The sequence below is a fragment of the Cherax quadricarinatus genome, chromosome 26, assembly GCF_038502225.1.
Source record: "Cherax quadricarinatus isolate ZL_2023a chromosome 26, ASM3850222v1, whole genome shotgun sequence".
NCBI classification, from domain to species: domain Eukaryota; kingdom Metazoa; phylum Arthropoda; class Malacostraca; order Decapoda; family Parastacidae; genus Cherax; species Cherax quadricarinatus.
The window spans coordinates 23,368,590-23,391,100 of NC_091317.1; the positions used below are offsets into that span (position 1 = coordinate 23,368,590).

General features: G+C 40.4%; 1 protein-coding gene across 1 annotated transcript; it reads left to right on the forward strand.

The window, feature by feature from the left end:
* Positions 1 to 1,372: 1,372 nt before the first annotated feature.
* On the forward strand, positions 1,373 to 21,610 carry LOC128691659 (homologous-pairing protein 2 homolog). The gene is made up of 3 exons (XM_053780505.2): positions 1,373 to 1,620; positions 11,100 to 11,327; positions 20,701 to 21,610. The coding sequence occupies exons 1-3, from the start codon at positions 1,471 to 1,473 to the stop codon at positions 20,956 to 20,958; spliced, it is 636 nt and encodes a 211-aa protein (XP_053636480.1). The 5' UTR covers positions 1,373 to 1,470; the 3' UTR covers positions 20,959 to 21,610.
* The last annotated feature ends 901 nt before the right edge of the window (positions 21,611 to 22,511 follow it).

Here is a 22,511-nt window from a genome sequence, read left to right on the forward strand (position 1 = left end):
TGAAGACTCAGACGAGTCACAGGGACGTTAGGAAGTATTTCTTCAATCATAGAGTCGTCAGGAAGTGGAATAGCCTAGCAAGTGAAGTAGTGGAGGCAGGAACCATACATAGTTTTAAGAAGAGGTATGACAAAGCTCAGGAAGCAGAGAGGGAGAGGACCTAGTAGCGATCAGTGAAGAGGCGGGGCCAGGAGCTGAGTCTCGACCCCTGCAACCACAATTAGGTGAGTACAATTAGGTGTGTACACACACATATACATATGCAATAAGACCACAGTAAACAGGTGATTTTAAAATATGCAAAACAACCACTGTGAAAGAGGAGTGAAATTCCAAGTGCTTTCGTGACTACTCACATTGTCAAGGAACAATGCGAGTAGTCACGAAAATGTGAGTAGTCACGAAAGCGCTTGGAATTTCACTACTCTTTCACAGTGGCTGTTTTGCACATATACATATATATATGTATGTGTGTTCGCCATGGGGAAGTGGAAAAGAATTCTTCCTCCGTAAGCCATGCGTGTCATTAGAGGCGACTAAAATGCCGGGACCAAGCGACTAGTGACTTCTTCTCCTGTATATATTACAAAAGTTAAAAAGAGAAACTTTCGTGTTTTTGGGCCACCCTGCCTCGGTGGGATACGGTAGGTTTGTTGAAAGAAGGAAGATATGTATGTATGTATTTTTTTTTTATTCGCCGGTACTCTACCGGCCCGGGTCTTTTCCAAGTAGTGGTGACCCGGCCTTGGCTCCCTATCTGGGGAGTGTCTCGAGACGTAAGTCTCCCATGGGAGGAGGAACAAGTACCCCCTCATCTTTGGGACCAACTGTCCCCAGGCCTAGCCACATTCCCCGCCCTCACGGGGCTCGTAGGGAGAAGCTAGGCCTCTGGTCTGCCATCTGCCTCCTCCCCAAAGGGGCTCGTGGGGATGGCAGTCTTATGAGCTGCAGATGGTAGCAAGCTCAGGCCTAGTTATGTATCTATACCAAAAATATGCATCAATGATCCTAATGGAAATAAGTCACTTCGTCTGAGTTTTTTGAGTTATCTCTAATACTTTACACATATGTTGTTTATGTATGATGATTTGTGTAACTGTGTTTATGCTTACCTGCACCTAAATAAACTTAATCAAGCAATCAAATGATCAGGCAAGCATGCAACGAATATTTAATTTTCCAGTGAGATTTTATAACAATTAAGAAAAAAAATACCTGAAGCTATAAAAACTTTACAATATATTACTTTTAACCATACAAAGTGTCCATATCACCGCAAGAGAGAGAGAATACCGAATTAATCACAGTATTATCAAGTGAAAGAGAGTATCTTAATGATTAAGATAGTTACTCCTCTACTGTTATTTTCTTTCAACATTAACACTAGAGAATGTTTATATAGATGAGTGAAGGCAGCCAGGCCGCTACTTTCAACTTCTTTCACTCGTCTTGAAGTTATTCACTGCCACAATGAGTAAAAAGGATGCTGAAGCGACGGAGAAGATAAAGAGGTACCTTGAGCAGCAGAACCGACCATACAGTGTGACTGACATCTTCATGAACCTGCACAAGGAGGTGGGCAAGACGGCCGTCCAGAAGTGCCTCGACCACCTCGTTCTTGTGAGTTATCTCCTGTTTTTTTCCTTCCCTGTTCCCCCTCAATGAAGGTTCCTTGATGTTGGTGAGGGGCTCTTGATTTTGGGAGTTGGATCTGTGCTCCAGTTCCCCGAATTAAGCCTGAATGCCTTCCACATCCCCCCGCCCCAGGCGCTGTATAATCCTCCGGGTTTAGCGCTTCCCCCTTTTATTTATTTATTTATTTCCAATTTGAGCACACATACAGAGGTACAAAAAAATACAGATAAGAGCAGTATGCCAAAGCCACTTATACTATGCATAGTATTACGGGCTGATTATAATAATAATAATAATCCTTCCCTGTTGATTATCACTATTTGTCTGTTGCCTTTTTGGTGGTGAGATGCCTTGATGCCTGTGAATGGTTCTTGATTCGTGAAATTGGAGCTACTTTTCCCTTTCCTTCAAGGACCCCAGTAGTAATAAGTCACTCTGATATTTTGGGGTTATCCTAGGTAATTTACACATAGTGTATTACTGTGTAGGATAATTGTACATTTATTTATTTATTTATTTATTTTATGTCTTTGCAAACAGCACATTGAGATTTTGTATTTATAATAGTGGGTTGTAATGCCAAGAGAGCCTCTATTATGCCTAGACCCCTCAAGAAAGGTTCCTTGATGCTGGTGAGGGGCTCTTGATCTTGGGAATTGGATCTGTTCTCCAGTTCCCTGAATTAAACCTGAATACCTTCCACATTCCCCCCTCAGGCGCTGTATAATCTTACGGGTTTAGTGCTTCCCCCTTGATTATAATAATAATAATAATAATAATATTATGCCTAGGCATTATGGTCCAACTTAACATTATTGGTTTACAGACTACTTAACACTAAGGATTTTATCATAGTTGTAGAATAGGATAGTAATTATTTCATAGTTGAACAGTAGATTATTAATTATAAGTGAATTAAATTTGTATAAGACAAAGGATATATTCATATAGTCTAAAATGCTTCTTGTGGAAAACAATGGTTCAATTATATTCCTGTCAAGTTATGATGTGGGAGTACATAGGTGAGTATATGTGTACTGAGTATTTAGCATTTAGTCTAGGGTGATTAAGTGTTTTGGGATATTTCACCTAATTTTAGAAAATGGTTCTGGTAATCATGATGAAGAGTAAGTTTTTATCTCTAATAAATTAATCCAGTTCTGTGAAATCCAAACCTTTTCAACTGCCTAACTCTCTACCTAACAACCCAATTAGTCAGAAACAGGGATACAATTAGCGGATTGAGGTTCAGTCCTCTGTTACTCCCTGTTCTGAATGATTCGCATGGGTTTAGCTCTCCATGAAAAGCAAAACCTAATAATAGTTCTGTACCTGTATACAGGTCTGTAGTATACCTGGAGGGTGTTTGGGGGTCAGCGTCCCTGTGACTAGTCAGGCTTTGTGAGTGACGTGTCTTTTAGTTATAATGTATCTAAATGTACAATGCTGTATATTCATTTTATCTATCCATGATAACCTCTTTTAAGTAGATTGAGTACAAAGGGTATATAATGTACTTAACAACACTAAGTGGAAAAAAATATACAATTGGTATTTCTTATTGCACAATGTCCTGTGCTCATAGAAATTGTATTGCTGTAAATGCTATTGTTTTTTTCGCAGTTTTTCCGTATTTAAATAATGAGAAGAACATCCGTCATATTTGAGCTGTAGCCTCAACCTGACTCTATTCAGTCATGTTAATCTTTGTCTGGCAATTGTAGAATGACAACTTTCATAAATAAGTAACAAGTGATTCAACACACTGTACAGTAGCTTGATATAGTGCAATACACTATTGTATTATTATTTTTACTTTCATGGGAAGTTCTTAATGTACAGATAAGAAATATACATTGCCAGGGTAATCCAGTTTGATCCAAGGAAGAGGGGTGGCTATAGTTCTTTGGATCAAGAGCCCTGTACCACCTTTAAGACACTTTTCTTGTAGAGATCCAGTTACTGTATAGTGTATCATTCTTGAAGTTGTTCAGCAGAATTCATCTGATAGTTCTAGGTTTTCAATTGATTTATTTTTATTAGCATTACTTATTGATGTTGATTTCATTTGATACATTCACCATCATTTATTCAATAGCTGTCTTACCAGAAGTGAGCTGACATCACTATTCAAGTGATGCATCCCAACCTTACTTCTCAGAGTACAGGCACTGTACTTCCCACTTCCAGGATTCAAGTCAACCTAATTGGTTTTCCTGATTCCCTTCATAAATGTTATATTTTTTAGGCAATGAATAATTTGATATCAGATCAGAGAGAGAGAGGGGTAAGGGAAAAGTGAATGCATTCATGTACAGTGGACCCCCGGTTAACGATTTTAATCCGTGCAAGAGGGGTAATTGTTATGCGAAATAATCGTTATGTGAATGAATTTTCCCCATAAGAAATAATGGAAATAAAATTAATCCGTGCAAGACACCCAAAAGTATGAAAAAAAATTTTTTTTTACCACATGAAATATTAATTTTAATACACACAAACTGAAAAAGGCATGCACACTTACATGACACTTACTTTTATTGAAGATCTGGTGATGATTGATGGGATGGGAGGAGGGGAGAGCATTATCTTCTTACTGTTTAGAAGGGGAATCCCCTTCCATTAGGACTTGAGGTAGTAAGTCCTTTTCTGGGGTTACTTCCCTTCTTCTTTTAATGCCACTAGGGCCAGCTTCAGAGTCACTGGACTTCTTTCGCACAAGATATCTGTCCATAGTGGCCTGTACCTCTCGTTCCTTTATCACTTCCCTAAAGTGTTTCACAACATTGTCAGTGTACAGGTTGCCAACACGGCTTGCAATAGCTGTGTGAGGGTGATTTTCATCCATGAAGGTTTGCACTTCAAGCCACTTTGCACAGATTTCCTTTATCTTTGTAGTAGGCAACTTCTTCAATTTCTCTCTCCCCTCCTCTGAACCAGTTTCCCCAGGTCTGGCCTCTTGCTCTTGAAGTTGATCTATCAGCTCATCAGTGGTTAGTTCTTCATTGTCCTCCTCCACCAACTCTTCCACATCCTCCCCACTAACCTCCAACCCCAAGGACTTTCCCAATGCCACAATGGATTCCTCAACTGGCACAGGATTCTCAGGGTTAGCCTCAAACCCTTCAAAATCCCTTTTGTCTACACATTCTGGCCACAGTTTCTTCCAAGCAGAGTTCAAGGTCCTCTTAGTCACTTCCTCCCAAGCCTTACCTATAAGGTTTACACAATTGAGGATATTAAAGTGATCTCTCCAAAACTCTCTTAGAGTCAGTTGAGTTTCTGAGGTCATTACAAAGCACCTTTCAAACAGAGCTTTTGTGTACAGTTTCTTGAAGTTGGAAATAACCTGCTGGTCCATGGGCTGCAGGAGAGGAGTGGTATTAGGAGGCAAAAACTTCACCTTAATGAAGCTCATGTCCGCATAAAGTCGCTCTGCCACGTCTGTAGGATGACCAGGGGCATTGTCTAACACCAGGAGGCACTTAAGTTCTAATTTCTTTTCAGTTAGGTAATCTTTCACATTGGGGGCAAATGCATGGTGTAACCAGTTATAGAAAAATTCCCTAGTGACCCATGCCTTACTGTTTGCCCTCCACAGCACACACAAATTATCCTTGAGGACATTCTTTTGCCTGAACGCTCTGGGAGTTTCAGAGTGATACACTAATAAAGGCTTCACTTTGCAATCACCAGTAGCATTGGCACACATGAGAAGAGTAAGCCTGTCTTTCATAGGCTTATGTCCTGGGAGTGCCTTTTCCTCCTGAGTAATGTAGGTCCTGCTTGGCATTTTCTTCTAGAACAGGCCTGTTTCATCACAATTAAACACTTGTTCAGGTTTCAGTCCTTCAGTTTCTATGTACTCCTTGAATTCCTGCACATATTTTTCAGCCGCTTTGTGGTCCGAACTGGCAGCCTCACCATGCCTTATCACACTATGGATGCCACTACGCTTCTTAAATCTCTCAAACCAACCTTTGCTGGCCTTAAATTCACTCACATCATCACTAGTTGCAGGCATTTTTTTAATTAAATCGTCATGCAACTTCCTAGCCTTTTCACATATGATTGCTTGAGAGACGCTATCTCCTGCTAGCTGTTTTTCATTTATCCACACCAATAAGAGTCTCTCAACATCTTCCATCACTTGCGATCTTTGTTTCGAAAACACAGTTAAACCTTTGGCAAGAACAGCTTCCTTGATTGTCTTTTTGGTGCCCACAATAGTAGCGATGGTTGATTGGGGTTTCTTGTACAACTTGACTAGGTCGGCGATACGCACTCCACTTTCATACTTATCAATGATCTCTTTCTTCATTTCAATGGGTATCCTTACCCTTATTGGTGTACGGTTGGCACTAGAAGCTTTCTTGGGGCCCATGGTCACTTATTTTCCAGAAACAGCACCGAAAACACTGTAATAATACGAAATATTCCGAGTGTATGCTTGGATGTTAGCGCGGAGGCTGGCTGGTAAACAATGGCACGGGCGGCACATGTGAGGCTGGCTGAGGGCGCACATTGGACGCGTCTCGGACGAAAATCGGTGAGCGGGTTTTTAATCGGTATGCGCGGCAAAAATTTTGCGATAAAAGTAAGCGGTATGCGAAATAATCGCTATGTGATGCCATCGTTATGCGGGGGTCCACTGTACTGGGAGTGAGCATGTTGGCAGATAGGTTTGTCAGAGATGAAATGAACCATAGAATGGACAAAGGGCAAAGGTGAAAAGATATGTGAAATGTTGAGGCATCTGTGGACAGAAAGAAGCTTATAAGAACATAAGAACATAAGAACGAAGGAACACTGCAGAAGGCCTACTGGCCCATGCGAGGCAGGTCCAAGTCCCTACCGGCCTAAGCCAATGCACCCAACCTAGTCAGGTCAGGTCACATTGACTTAAGGGAGGAACACGGCAACCGACCTGTTAGCACAAGCTATCAGGTCCAACTCACACCCACCCACATCTACTCATGTATTTATCCAACCTATTTTTAAAGCTACACAACGTTCTGGCCTCTATAACGGTACTTGGGAGTTTGTTCCACTCATCCACAACTCTATTACCAAACCAGTACTTTCCTATATCCCTCCTGAATCTGAATTTTTCCAACTTAAAACCATTGCTGCGAGTCCTGTCTAGGCTAGATATTTTCAGCACACTATTTACATCCCCTTTATTTATTCCTGTCTTCCACTTATAAACCTCAATCATATCCCCCCTAATTCTACGTCTTTCTAGAGAGTGCAGTTTCAGGGCCCTTAGTCTATCCTCATAGGGAAGGTTTCTGATACATGGGATCATCTTTGTCATCCTCCTTTGTACATTTTCCAGAGAATTTATATCCATTCTGTAATACGGTGACCAAAACTGTGCAGCATAATCTAAATGAGGCCTAACCAAGGATGTATAGAGTTGAAGAACAACCTGAGGACTCCTATTATTTATGCTTCTTGATATGAAGCCAAGGATTCTATTAGCTTTATTGCGAACACTTATGCACTGTTGTCTTGGTTTCAGATTACTGCTAACCAGAACTCCTAAATCTTTTTCGCAATCCGTAATATTAAGATCTACATTATTTAGTTTATATGTGGCATGGTTATTGTCCTGTCCAACATTTAGAACTTTGCATTTGTCTATATTAAACTGCATCTGCCACTTCTCCGACCACTGCATCAGTCTATTCAAATCTTCCTGGAGTGCTCGAATGTCCTCGTCAGAATGAATTCGACGGCCTATTTTGGTGTCATCGGCAAACTTGCCGATGTCGCTCTTTATGCCCTCATCTATGTCGTTTATGTAGATTGTGAACAGCAGGGGGCCCAACACTGACCCCTGTGGAACACCGCTCGTGACGCTTCCCCACTCTGATTTCTCCCCATTTATGCAAACTCTCTGCTGCCTATTTGTCAACCATGCCTCTATCCAGGAAAAAATTTCTCCTCCTATTCCATGTGCTTTAATTTTCCTCAATAGTCTCTGATGTGGGACCCTGTCAAAAGCCTTACTGAAGTCCATATACACAATATCATATTCATTACCATGATCTACCTCCTCAAATACCTTAGTGAAAAAAGTTAATAAATTCGTAAGGCAGGAACGCCCCTTTGTAAAACCATGCTGAGATTCGTTGATTAATTTATGCTTTTCAAGGTGGCTACGAACTGCCTCGGCAATTATTGATTCCATAAATTTTCCCACTATGGAGGTTAGGCTTATTGGTCTATAGTTCGAAGCTAAGGACCTGTCACCTGTTTTGAAAATAGGTATCACATTTGCCATTTTCCACTTATCTGGCACCATGCCAGTTTGTAGTGATATGTTGAAAAGATTAGCCAAAGGTGTGCTAAGCTCCTCTTTACATTCCTTTAGAACCCTTGCATACAGTTCATCAGGGCCTGGGGATTTGTTAGGTTTTAATTTATCTATTTGCCTAAGGACCATGTCACTTGTGACCCTAATAGTGCACAGTTTATTATCGTCCTGTTCTACATAATTTATCATTACTGGAATATCGCTGGTATCCTCCTGTGTAAAAACTGAGAGGAAGTATGTGTTAAAAATTCTACACATTTCCTTATCACTGTCAGTGAGCTGACCCGAGGAACTTTTGAGTGGGCCTATCTTGTCCCTGATCTTACTTCTGTATACCTGAAAGAATCCTTTTGGGTTAGTCTTCGATTCTCTTGCAACTTTAACCTCATAATCTCTATTTGCTTTTCTAATTCCCTTTTTTATTTCTCTCTTTAACTGAATATATCGATTTCTTAATTGCCCCTCTCCTCTTTTGATTTGCCTATATATGCCTCTCTTTTGACCAATCAGATATTTTAATCTATTGTTCATCCATTTAGGATCATTTTTGTTTGATCTGATTTCCCTATTTGGAACATAATTTGACTGAGCAGCTAGAACTATGCCCTGGAAAGCATCATATCGGCAACCATCACCACCTACCTGACCCCTAGTCAGGTCATTCCAGTTCAGCCCACCTAAGTAATTTTTCAGTCCTATGAAATCAGCCAAGCGAAAGTCAGGGACGGAGACTTGATTGCCATTATTAGGGGAATTCCATGATATGTTAAAACTGAGTGATTTGTGATCACTCTCCCCAAGCTCATCATTAACCTCAAGATTATTAATTAGTGTTTCCCTACTGGCAAGAACCAAGTCAAGGAGGTTATTTCCCCTAGTTGGCTCTGTCACAAACTGTTTTAAAAAACAATCCTGGATCGTATCAAGAAAGTCACCCGACTCTAAATTTCCTGTCAAATTGCTCCAGTCAATCTGTCTATAGTTGAAATCTCCCATTAGCACAACATTTTCGTATGTAGATGCCTTACGAATTTCGTCCCATAGAAGTTTACTGCACTCCCTATCAAGATTTGGGGCCCTGTAAATCACACCCAAAATTAGTTTTTCTCGGCCCTCGAGAAGCTGTAACCAAACAGATTCAGTGGCTGACGCTTCTAATTTAATATCTTGTCTAACACAACAATTTAAATTGTCTCTGACATACATCGCTACTCCACCACCTTTCCTGTTGACCCTGTCAGTGTGGAATAATTTATAGCCTTGTATGTGACATTCAGAGGGCATCTCTCTATCTTTCAGATTGAGCCAGGTCTCTGTTATAGCAATAATATCTATGTTTCCTGCACTTGCAATTAATCTTAGCTCATCTATCTTATTTCTAACACTCCTGCTATTAGTATAGTAAACCTTAAGGGAGCTAGTCCCTTGCTGCCCTCTGCTGTCCCCCTTTGTTTGCTGACCTGTTCTATTGTCTTTATTTATAACTTCATGCTGAATGCCTTTTATACATTTACTGTTTCCAACCCTAGTGTTGCAACCTGCTTGTTTCCCACACACACCCATACCTCTATCTTCCATCAGTTTAAAATCATAGGCATTTCACCAATGGCCTTCTCAATCGAGTCTGCAAGTGCTACCACCCCTGCCCCAGAGAGATGAACCCCATCCCTTGCATACATATCATGTTTGCCATAAAAGTTGTTCCAGTTGTCAATGAATGGGATTGCAAGTTCCTTGCAGTATCTGTCTAGCCAGCAATTTACACCAATTGCCCTAGACAACCATTCATTTCCTACTCCCCTTCTAGGCAAGATGCTACATATGATTGGGATCCCTCCCTTAGACTTAATGAAATCTATAGCTGACCTGTACTTATCTAGCAGCTCTTCTCTCCTACCCTTCCCAATATCATTTCCACCAGCACTGAGACAGATAATGGGCTTGTTCCCATTACCTGACATGATATTATCCAGTCTGTTGACAATGTCCCCAACACCAGCTCCAGGGAAGCACACTCTATCTCTCATCTTCTTATTCCTATTACAAAAAGCACGATCAACATATCTTACCTGAGAGTCACCAACCACAAGAATGCGCTTACCTTCATTAGCAGGGGCAGTAGTACCCTTACCTTCACTGGCCACTGAAGTACATTCATCCTGGAGAACAGAGAAGCGATTTCCTACCTTCAGATCTGCACTCTTAACTTTCCTTACTCTGATGCGCCTCCCATTACTGTGAACAACTCGCCACTTGTAGCAGGTGCTGGGCTGCACCTCACTGCTGGTAGCCGTTGCTACCACCCCACCTACAGCCTCCTCACAGTGAGAGACAGACTGCACCTCACTGCTAGAAGCCTCATTCCCCACATCTCCAACCACCTCACACTCTCTCCCAGGCCCATTGAGGTGGACCTTCAGCCTCCTAATCTCCTCCTGGAGAAGCAAGACCTCCTCCTTCAACTCTCCAACCTCAGCTTTTAAAACACTGTAGAAGCAAGCCATGCTTTGTAACCGTCCACGCTAATCCCCAAGCAGCTCAGGGTCTGTGACCTCACGTGACGACTGACCACTGAACACTGACGACTGACCACTGTATGGAGGCAAAATAGAGGAGTGTTCTAATGTACAGTATGATAAAAAAAAAATATAGGGGTGAGGCATGGACTTTGAATTTTACAGTGAGGATGGAGCTGGAAGGAGTGGAGATGTTGTGTTTAATAGTAATGTGTCGTGGGAATTTTATGCAAAGAATTCATTGCATAAAATTTGCAGATGCTGTGGGGTTATGAAAGGTATAATTTAGAGGGTGGAGGAGGGTTGTTAAAATAGTTTGGGCATTTAAAAGGGATGGAGCCAAATAGGATATTTAAGAGGGTGGATAAATCCAAGGTGGAAGGAAAGAGGGGTTAGCTGTACTTGAGTCCTGAAGATAGAAAGTATAGTGCTGCACTTTGAAGGATAGGTGGAAATGTAGTTGAGAAGGTCATTTAAATTGTGATGTCAACTTCTGGCAAAATGGTTATTGAATAAATGATGGTGAATGTTTTCTTTTGTGGGGTCACCCTGCCTTGATACGAGACGGCCAATGCATGTTCTGAATATTAAAGAATATATGTTTATTGACTTAATTTATTTTGTAGAATGGGTCAGTTAAAGAAAAGACGTATGGCAAACAGAAGGTTTATGTCTTCGATCAGGGCCAGTTCCCACCACTGGATGAAGAGAAACTCAAAAAGATGGATAACCAGGTGGTTGAACTGAATAAAGGAATCAAGGACACCGAGAAAGAGTATGCAGAGGTAGAGGCCAAATTGAGGAATTTGAACTCTACTCTCACTACAGTGGAAGCCATGAAAAAAGCATCAGAGGTACGTTCAATCTAGTAATGGGATTATGCTTACACATTTAACAGAAAAGATTATTTTTCCCTTTATAATAATAATAATACTATATTTACTTCAAGTACATGTACATGGTATACAGGCCTAGCTGACATCAGTGACATACTACTATACAGTGGACCCCCGGTTAACGATATTTTTTCACTCCAGAAGTATGTTCAGGTGCCAGTACTGACCGAATTTGTTCCCATAAGGAATATTGTGAAGTAGATTAGTCCATTTCAGACCCCCAAACATACACGTACAAACGCACTTACATAAATACACTTACATAATTGGTCGCATTCGGAGGCGATCGTTATGCGGGGGTCCACTGTATAGAAAGCCCCTTGTTATGTTGAACATTTTGGGCAAATTAGATCGGTGTCACAGAATGCGACCCACACCAGTCGACTAACTCCCAGGTACCCATTTTACTAATGGGGAACATAGACAACAGGTGCAAAGAAACACGCCCAATGTTTCTACTCTTGCTGGGAGTCAAACCCAGGCCCTCGCCGTGTGAAATGAGAGCTTTAACCACCTGAAAACTGCATTTTAGTGAAATGCCAGACCAAGACCTCCAAAAAAATATCATAAAAGATTACCCTACTTAATTGTTTATTATCTAAAATTCTCAATAGTAGGTCTTGACATACATTATGCACTCATTTGTGGTTGCAGGGGTCGAGTCATAGCTCCTGGCCCTGCCGCTTCACTGATTGCTACTAGGTCCTCTCTCTCCCTGCCCCATGAGCTTTATCAAACCTTGTCTTCAAACTATGTATGGTTCCTGCCTCCACTACGTCACTTTCTAGGCTATTCTAATTCCTGACAACTCTGACTGAGGAAATACTTGCTAACATCTTTTTGACTCATTGGAGTCTTCAGCTTCCAACTGTGACCACTTGTTTCTGTGTCCCATCTCTGGAATATCCTGTCTTTGTCCACCTTGTCAATTCCTCACAGTATTTTATATGTCGTTATCATGTCTTCCCTGACCCTCCTGTCCTCCAGTGTTGTCAGGCTGATTTCCTTTAACCTTTCTTCATAGGACAATCCCCTTAGTTCTGGGACTGGTATTGTTGTAAACCTTTGCACTTTCCCTAATTTCTTGACATGCTGGACCAGGCGTGGATTCCAAACTGGTGCTGCATACTCCAATATGGGCCTGACGTATATGGTGTACAGAGTCTTGAATGATTCCTTATTGAGGTATCGGAACACTATTCTTAGGTTTGCCAGATCCCCATGTGCTGCAGTAATTATATGATTGATGTGTGCCTCAGGAGATGTGCTCAGTATTATACTCACCCCAAGATCTTTTTCCTTGAGTGAGGTTTGCAGTCTTTGGCCACCTAGACTATACTCTGTGTGCAGTCTTCTTTGCCCTTTCCTGATCTTCATGGCTTTGCAATTGGTGGGGTTAAATTCAAGGAGTCAGTTGCTGGACCAGGATTGTAGTCTTTACAGGTCTCTTTGTAGTCCTGCCTGATCCTCGACGGATTTAATTCTCCTCATTAGCTTCATATCATCTGCAAACAGGGACACTTTTGAGTCTATCCCTTCCATTATGTCATTCACATATACATACCAAAAACAGCACAGGTCCTAGGACTGACCCCTGTGGAACCCCACTCAGCACAGGTGCCCACTCTGACACTGTCACGTACCATGACTCGTTGTTGCCTCCCTGTCAGATATTCTCTGATCCATTGCAGTGCCTTTCCTGTTTTGCGTGCCTGATCCTCTAGCTTTTGTATTAACCTCTTGTGAAGAACTTTGTTGAAGTCTTTAATGCAGTCCAATAAATACAATCTATCCACCCCTCTCTCTCATGTCTTACTTCTGTTACCTTATAAAACTCCAGTAGGTTGTGACACAGGATTTTCCTTCCCTGAAACCATGCTGGTCATCATTAATAAACTTGTGTCTTTCTAGGTGCTCCACCACTCTCCTAATGATCTTCTCCATGACTTGGCATACTATACACGTCAGTGACACAGGTCTGTAGTTTAATGCCAAGTGTCTGTCTCCTTTCTTAAAAATTGGGACTACATTTGCCATCTTCCATACCTCAGGTAGTTGCCCAGTTTCAAAGGGTGTGTTGAAGATTTTTGTTAGTGGCACACACAGCATCTCTGCTTCCTCTCAAAGGACCCACAGAGAGATGTTGTCTGGTCCCACCACCTTTGACTTATTGAGTTCACATAGGAACTTCTTCACCTCCTCCTCAGTTGTGTGTATTTCATCCAGCACTTGTTGGTGTACCTCCCTATTCTGAATTCCTGGAGTCCTTCCTGTCTCCACTGTAAATACTTCTTTAAATCTCATGTTGAGCTCCTCGCATACCTCGTGGTTGTTTCCTGTGAGCTCCCCACCTTCCTTCCTCAGCCTGATTGCCTGGTCCTTGACTGTTGTTTTCCTCATGATGTGGCTATACAACAGCTTCAGGTCAGACTTGACTTACGATGCTGTGTCATTTTCGTATTGTTGCTGAGCCTCCCTTCTTATCTGTGCATGTTCGTTTCTGGCTCTTCATCTAATCTCTTTATTTTCTTGGGTCCTTTGTTTTCTCTACTTTTTCCATTCTCTAGTGCACATAGTTTTTGCCTCCCTACAACTTTGGGTGAACCAAGGACTTGTTCTGGTCTTTTCATTATTTCTGTTTCCCTTGGGAACAAATCTCTCCTCTTCCTCCTTGCATTTTGCTGTCAAATAGTCCATCATTTCTTTTGCTGGTTTTCCTGCCAATTTTCTCTTCCCACTGAACGTCTTGCAGAAAGTTCCTCATGCCTGTGTGGTGGATAGCTGTTGTTGGACTGCTTTGGATGGTTGTGGTCATTGGGCAATTGTGGTTGGCTGTGGTTCTTGGTCTGAGATAAATTGCTGCATTTATCTAGTTGTTTTGTTGTACCCAGAATCTCTGTGTACAGTATGCTTTACAGCATTGTTTCTAGATGTGTTATGGTGCATATCCTCAGAGCCCTCAGCTTGGTCTGCCCTCATAATATTCACAGTTTTCTGGTAGCAAATGCTCTCACTTCACATGCTGAGGGTCTGGGTTTGATTCCCGGCAAGGATAGAAACATTGGGCGTGTTTCCTTACATCGGTCGTCTATGTTTCACCCATCAGTAAAATGGTTACCTAGGTACACAAATAACCCGCACATAAAAGAGAGAAGCTTACGACGACGTTTCGGTCCGACTTGGACCATTGACAAAGTCACTGTGTATCGTTCCAGTCACGGTATTGTGCCTTTTTTGTTATTTATGGTTACCTAGGTGTTAGTCAACTGATGTGGGTCGCATCCTGGGGACAAAACTGACCTAATTTGCCTGAAATGCTCTGCATAACAAGGGGCTTTCTATATAGTAGTATGTCATTGATGTCAACTAGGTCTGTATACCATGTACATGTACTTGTAGAATTAAAGATATTATTATTATTATTGTTATTATTCATTACACGAGTCCATATTCTTCCCTAGCCTGAATTTATTGTTGATTGGGGAAACTTCATTCCAAACAAGTTTTATGTGAGCTATTGCACCTTCAACGTTAAATATATAACAGCTGTGACACTCTGCTGTGGGTCTTCATTCGTTGCTGTGATGAGTTTCTGCACCACCCTGCTTGTGTAGTGGCACTTAAATATTTTAACAACCCGTCAATCCAGTGGTTGTCTAAAAGATGTCATATTTTGTGGAGAAAACACAACATTAAAATTTGGATCTAGAGACTGCAAGATTTGAAGATGGTTGAAGGAATTATCCAGAGTCAGGAGAATTTCAAATGGAAGTTTCTTTTAGTGCAGGTACATCATGACTTGAGCCAAAAATTTGACTGAACCACTCTACAGACAGAGCCTCATCCATGAGAAGTAGTTTTATAAAAATTATCCAAAGTGTGAGGAACAGTAGAGGCTTAATTCCATTTAATTCTGAGAGTTCTAAGAGCATTTTTTCCTTATTACAATTTTTCCTTATTACAATTTTTCCTTGTTACAATTTTTCCTTATTACAATTTTTCCTTGTTACAATTTTTCTTTGTTACAATTTTTCTTTAATACTTTTTTTTCTCCTTATTGCAATAATTTCCCCTATTACAGTTTATGACTTAAAACATCATAGGTGACATCACTGCAGTAAAAGTATCTGGGAATTCATTCATTATTTTTTTTGGTATTAAATCGATTGAAATGCACAAATTGTGAAATTTATGCGCACTCTTTATGTAGGTATGTATGTGTGGTCTGTGGCTAACTCCAGCCTCCAGCATAAAGATGCCATTTATGCCACTCATGTTTTTTTGGCGTAGTCAGACAATGGATGAAGCAGTGTTGATTGTGGGTGTACCAAATTATTGGGATCAGCCGATTTTGATGGTATCAGTGTCAGTAAGTACAGTGGACCCCCGCATACCAATTTTAATCCGTGCAAGAGGGCTCATTGGTATGCGAAATAATCGGTATGCGAATGAATTTTCCCCATAAGAAATAATGGAAATCAAATTAATCCGTGCAAGACACCCAAAAGTATGAAAAAAAAAATTTTACCACATGAAATATACATTTTCCTACACACAAAGAGAAGGATACATGCACAATAGTAGAGTAGTACATGCACAGTATATATTATGCATGTACTAGTCTACTAAATGAAGAATAAATGACACTTACCTTTATTGAAGATGCAGCAATGACTGATGAGACACTGTGTCCTGGGAGTGCCTTTTCCTCCTGAGTACTGTAGGTTCTGTTTGGTATTTTCTTCCAGAACATGCCTTATCACACTGTGTATGTCACTACGATTCTTAAATCTCTCAAACCAACCTTTGCTGGCTTTAAATTCACCAATATGAGCACTAGTTCCAGGCATTTTTCCCTGTTCACCTGGGTGTTAGTCGACTGGTGTGGGTTGCATCCTGGGAGACAAGATTAAGGACCCCAATGGAAATAAGTTAGACAGTCTTCGATGACACTGACTTTTTTGGATTATCCTGGGTGGCAAATCCTCTGGGGTTAATTGTTTCTTGGTATATTCTCAATAAGCCACACCAACAAGAGTGCTACAGCAGCAGCAGACGATGCTACAGCAGCAGCAGACGATGCTACAGCAGCAGCAGCAGCAGACAATGCTAGAGCAGCAGCAGACAATGCTACAGCAGCAGCAGACGATGCTACAGCAGCAGCAGCAGCTGACAGTGCTACAGCAGCAGCAGACGATGCTACAGCAGCAGCAGACGATGCTACAGCAGCAGCAGACGATGCTACAGCAGCAGCAGCAGCTGACAGTGCAGCAGCAGCAGCAGCAGCAGCTGTACCACCAATAGTAGCGATGGTTGATTGGGGTTTATTATACAACCTGGCCAGCTCGGAGACACGCACTCCACTTTCATACTTATCAATGATCTTTTTCTTCATCTCTATAGTAATTCTCACCCTTATTGCTGTAGGGTTGGCACTAGAAGCTTTCTTGGGGCCCATGGTCACTTATTTTCCAGATAAAATCACCAAAAACACTGTAATAATACGAAATGTTACGATTGTATGCTTGGATGCTACCGCGGAGGCCACCGACGAAACATGTGAGGCTGGCTAAGGCGCACATTGGACGCGTCTCGGACGAACAGCGGTGAGCGGGTTTTTGAGCGGTATGCGAGGCAAAATTTTTGCAATTAAAGCGAGCGGTATGCGGATTAATCGTTATGTGATGCCAACGGTATGCGGGGGTCCACTGTATTGGCTAATTGTGATGGTCTTGGTATTTTTTTAATCCATTGGCAATCTCCTGCCAAGGAAGGGTGACTTAACGAAGAAAATACATTTACTGTCATTCATTCAGTTGTTATCTTGCCAAATGTATGCTGACATTGCAATTTAGATATCCCTCAGACTGCATCATACCCCCTCCTCCTCCAGAGTGCAGGCAATTCCCTTCCCACCTGGTATTAGCCTAAAATTGAATATCAGTATCACCAAAAAATTTGGTATCCTCCCATCACTAGTATTTATTAAACAACTAACTTGATTTCTGGAATGATTTTTCTCCCTTATTAAAACGTCATTACATGGGGCATCTCTGTTTTCTGCTCGGTCCACACAATAACTTCTCTGTCATATTTAGTGCTATTGACCTCATTCCCATTCTTTTCAGCATGCCATAATCAGAATTACTCATAGCATAATGTATCCCACAGTGTTCTATGGAAATTGGCATGTAATGTGTCGGGAAGCTTATTTTCCCCAAATTTGTAGTACAGCCTCTCCTCACTTAACGACGGAGTTCCATTCCTGAGACCACGTCATTAAACAAATTCGTCGCTAAGTGAGGAGCATACTATAATGGTAGTGAGCTTGTGTCAACCATCTTTGATATTGTTTTAATGTCACAGAGGAAACTGGACAAGTATCTTCACCAGGTGCCAGATCAACCAGGCTGTGATGGATATGGGGGAGCAGCGGACCTCCAGCAACAACACCCTGGTTAACCAGGCAAGCACCAGACGAGAGTAGTGAAACTCTCGAAACTCTTCAAAGGTATATCACCTTTGTACCATTTATAACATTTCTGGTATACTATTTTTAAATATTTATATAATAGTGTACTGTATATTGTAATAAAAAAAGATAGAGGAAATCAGCTCTAATATACATTATTTAGGTATGCATACTGGCCAGAGAGCCCGTCATAAGTCCGAGTTGTCGGTAAATGAGTAAGTCGCTAAGTGAGGAGAGGCTGTATTGAAAAGAAATTAATTTTGTCTTAAAAGAACTGAAAGAGCTTTTTTTTTTTTTTTTTAAACCTCAGTGACCGTCTCCCATCAAAGGGTGACCCAAAGAAGAAAACACATTCACCATCATTCATTCAATTTTTATCTTGCCAAAAGTGTGCTGACTTTGCATTTCAGATTACCCTCTGACTGCATCATACCTACTCTTCCTCCAGAGTGTTAGCACTGCCCTTCCCATCTCTGGCACTCAAGTCCAGTTAACCGGCTTTCCTGAATCCCTTCATAACCATGATCTTCCTCATACTCCAACAGCACTTCCACATAAACCTGATTGTCTCCATTCACTTCTATATAACACGTTTGCTCAGTCCTGCTGGATGCTCAAGCCCCTAGAACTCAAAGCCTTTCCTGGGATGACTCGTATTCCTCTTACCTTCCACCCTAAATTTATGCAACGCAACTTCTTCATTATCCTATCCCTCTCCATCTGCTCTACATATCCATATCAGTCAACAACAGCTTCCCCTTCCTCAGTCATCTGAGTTATAAACTTAGTGATGTAGCATAACCTTCTAATTTCTACGTTCTGAATTCTCTACGTGACATTGACACCACATACTGCCTCTGTCCTTCTTACTGCAGCATTCAAAATCTGTGCTTCGCACATGTACTGCTATACTTTTTGCCTTCATTGATAAGCTTTCTTTCCACAGATGCCTTAACACACTACCCATTTTTTTTCCCTTCATCGATTTTGTGATTCACCTAATGTTTCATAGGCCCATATGATGACATGTCTGCTCTTGTATATCTAAATAGACCTACTTCCTCCATACTCTCTCCTTCCAGTCTGATATTCAATCTATCATTGCCTAAACTATTTGTTACCCCTCATCACCTTGCTCATTTCTATGCTTGCTTTTAATTTCCTTCTTCTCTATGCCCTACCAAGTTCATCCACCAGCCATCACAACTTGTCTTCAGAATCTGTCAAAAGAACTGTGTCAATCCCCTATACAATTAACATGGAGCCAGAATTTGGGAAAGAGTCCATGTTTTGACTTATTTTTACCAAAAAATTATGAGCATCTGCATAGGTATCAAGTGGCTATATACAGTTGACCATCGATTAAGATGGTAATTATGCTTTCAAAAATGGTGTTTAAAAAAAAATCTAAATTGAAGTGAAGAACATAGGGAAAAATAGGGTTATGTATGCCTGACCCTCCAAATATGGCAAACAAATATTTAAGGTCTTGAAACTGTAAAAAAATAAATATAGTTGGATTTAGTGATGTGTTATGTTTAATACACTGTTTATGGCTACAAAATTTACATAAAGAATATTTCTTACCCTTAATTCTGGTTACAGGTGTATATGATTTTGAAAGGAGTGGAGTAGTATGGTATGACCCTACTGGGCTGAGGTGGAAGGTTGTGGATTATTGGTTGAGGTGAATTGCTGAGGTTCTTGCACTGATGTCGATGGTTGTATTGGAGTACTTAGGAACTTCGTAAAGTGTATTTGATCTGTTTTACCATAGAGTACTTTATACAGCTGACAGTTAGGTATTTTCAGTTGCTCCAGACTCCATTTTAGAGCAATGCTTCTAGCTTGGTCAAGGTCCTTTCAGTGAAAAAATCTGCAACTTAACCAGTAATATGGAACTGCTCATATAACTGTTACAGTGTTAACTGTTTTTTCTTTAGATTCTTCCTACTCACCGTCATCTGTTATCTGCTTCCCTTGTATCTGTGCATTGAACTTTTCCAACATTTCCTCTGGACTTCTTTCTTCCTCGTCATCTTCTAAGAACTTGTTCACATCTTCGTGTGTATCTTGAAAGCACTCGCCTGGCAATCTCCTTGCAGCTAAATAATTGTAAATTCATGTTTATTGCTGTACTGCAAAATAAGTATATAGTAATAAATATGGGTTGTGATGTGGAATCGTGGACTTATGATAACCAACCAGTGAATTAATTATATTTTTTAACATTGGCTGTCTACTACAAAAGTAGCCATCGCAAGTGTCAGTCTCCTATGTGAGGGTTATTTGTGTAGAGTGCAGGTACCAGTTTTTTTTTTTTTTTTTTTTTTTTTCACTACTCAGTTTTAAGCCAATAATGATACCATCAAAATTGGCTGATACCCATACTTTGGCACACCCCTACTAAAGTGAGCCGTGAAAAAGAACCTCATTCACCATCATTCATTCAGTAGACGTCTTGCAAGAAGTGCACAGACATTTCAATTCAAATGACCCCTCTTTCAGAATGCCTCACCACTGTATAGAAAATCTAATTACTACTATGTTTTCCAGAGGTTCTCTTTATTTCGTACTCCGTATTATCATTATTATTATTGCTTTATTAGTTTATCATTATTATTATTACTTAATGTTTTCATGGGAAGGTACTAAACCTGTGTGGGTCATACAGTCCCTTGGACAAAGGAGATAATCAGGTTTGACCCAAGGAAAAAAAAGGGTGTGTATAATTCCTTGGATGAAGAGCCCTTCACCAGCATTTAGGCATTCCCTGCCCTCCCTTAAAGGGTTCTCACTGTAGCTTGTATCTGAGCACACTGTGAAATGTTCATTTAAAGTTCTCTACACTATTTATAGCTTGAGGAAGAAGTGTCACAACTCCAGTTGAAGCTGTCTAGTCTGCAGGAGAATCAAGTGCTTGTATCAAAAGAGGAAAAAGATCAGGTCACTAAAGTGAGTGAACAGATGATTAAAGAGTGGCGAAAGAGAAAGAGAATGGCACTTGATGTACTGGATGCAATCATGGAAGGTTACCCTCACCCAAAGAAACAGCTCTATGAGGAGATTGGTATTGAAACTGATGAAGATGTTGGAGTAGTGATGCCAAAGACATGAGGGCTACCTACCTACCTGGAGGGTGTTCCAGTGGTCAATGCCCCTATGGCCCAGTCATTGACCTGGGCAAAAGCAATACCCAAAATAAGTGTGAATACTGTATATACAGTAAATTGATATTCATATTTTTCTTTCTGCATTATAGTATGTTGTATAACAGTGGCATTCTAGGAATAACTATAGTATTTTTTGTACATTTCCTACAATAATATATTTTTATCCATAGAACTCTTAACTTTCTTGACATTTGTAACAAAAAGGTTTTTCATCTGTCTTTATCTAGAATTTATATAATCATATAAAATTGCCTTTCAGTGAGTTTTGTATAGGTATGTGCATTTTCAAGTTAGGTTTGGGAGTATGTACCCGATATGAGAAAGGGAGTTTGACGTTGTCTGGAATCTTACTGCTCATTCCATGTAACCTTTCCTTGGAGCATGTCACACCATGTTAGTGAGGGATAGGTGGACTGAATTCGTAACCTAATACTATTATTCATGTGTGTACTTATAAATTACTATGATTCACTAGATTTTTTATCCACTTTGATCCTCAAAGAGACTGCTTTTATATTTATATAATTAATATTTCCAAGTAGTTCACAGCATATTTTGCATTAAGAATAAGTTACATCATTAAAGCCAACAATCGAGATCTTGTTTTTATATAACCTATTCTACACTGTTGGCATTAACATGTCTTAAAATGACAGATTTGGACAATACTAAACAAGACTTGGATTGAACCTCAATACTCGCTCCCCACTCCTCTTTCAGCATAAATATTGGGGACATTCCCCAATATTTACTGCTTTAGACTTCACTTATTGAATAGACTCACGTAGTTACCTTCTAAATTGAGGGACTGATTACCTCATCTTGTCTCTAGTTCAACATAAAATGTTGAAAGTCTACTGCTTGTCTCATATTTGAGGCTACTGAAGATCTAAAAAATACATACCTTTCCATGTATCAAGATGTAATGAAGTATTTTCTTCACGTAAAATTTAATCTGAAGACATCAATAAAAGAACCTTCAGTTCCATACTTTTCTTATACTATTGTATTCTTTCCAAATCTTTAGAACACCTGTGGAAAAAAGCATCTCTCCCCTTGGTTTCACACAGTCGTGTTAAGAATGACTAGCCAGAATATTTCCAAATGCATTTATTCTCGTATAAATAGTGTTATAAAAAATTTCTGATGTTAACACGAGGGTGGTTATATGCATTGATAGTTAATCACGGATGGGGAGCACCAGAATTGCACATAAACAGATTTTGTAAAGGTGATTGACAAATGGAATCGTGAGCATAGTGGCAAGGTAAGCAAATAGATTTTCAGCTCTCTGACAGATAGTAGTAAACAGAGCAAAATCTAGCATCAGTGAGGTAAAAACCTCAGTACCCCAAAGCACGGTCCTGCTGCCTCTGCTGACATAGCTAAAAATACCTGTCACAGTTTTGTATCATTTGTGGATGGTATCAAAATAGGTATGAAAGTCCCTTTGGTATGTGAAAGGTTTCAGTTCCTTAGATGTGGAAAGAAGAATTC

Coding starts and splice junctions, on each gene's coding strand:
- LOC128691659 (XM_053780505.2), top strand. CDS start 1,471: ATGAGTAAAAAGGATGCTGAAGCGACGGAGAAGATAAAGAGGTACCTT. Junction 1,621..11,099: donor GCCTCGACCACCTCGTTCTT/GTGAGTTATCTC, acceptor TTTATTTTGTAG/AATGGGTCAGTTAAAGAAAA. Junction 11,328..20,700: donor CCATGAAAAAAGCATCAGAG/GTACGTTCAATC, acceptor CACTATTTATAG/CTTGAGGAAGAAGTGTCACA.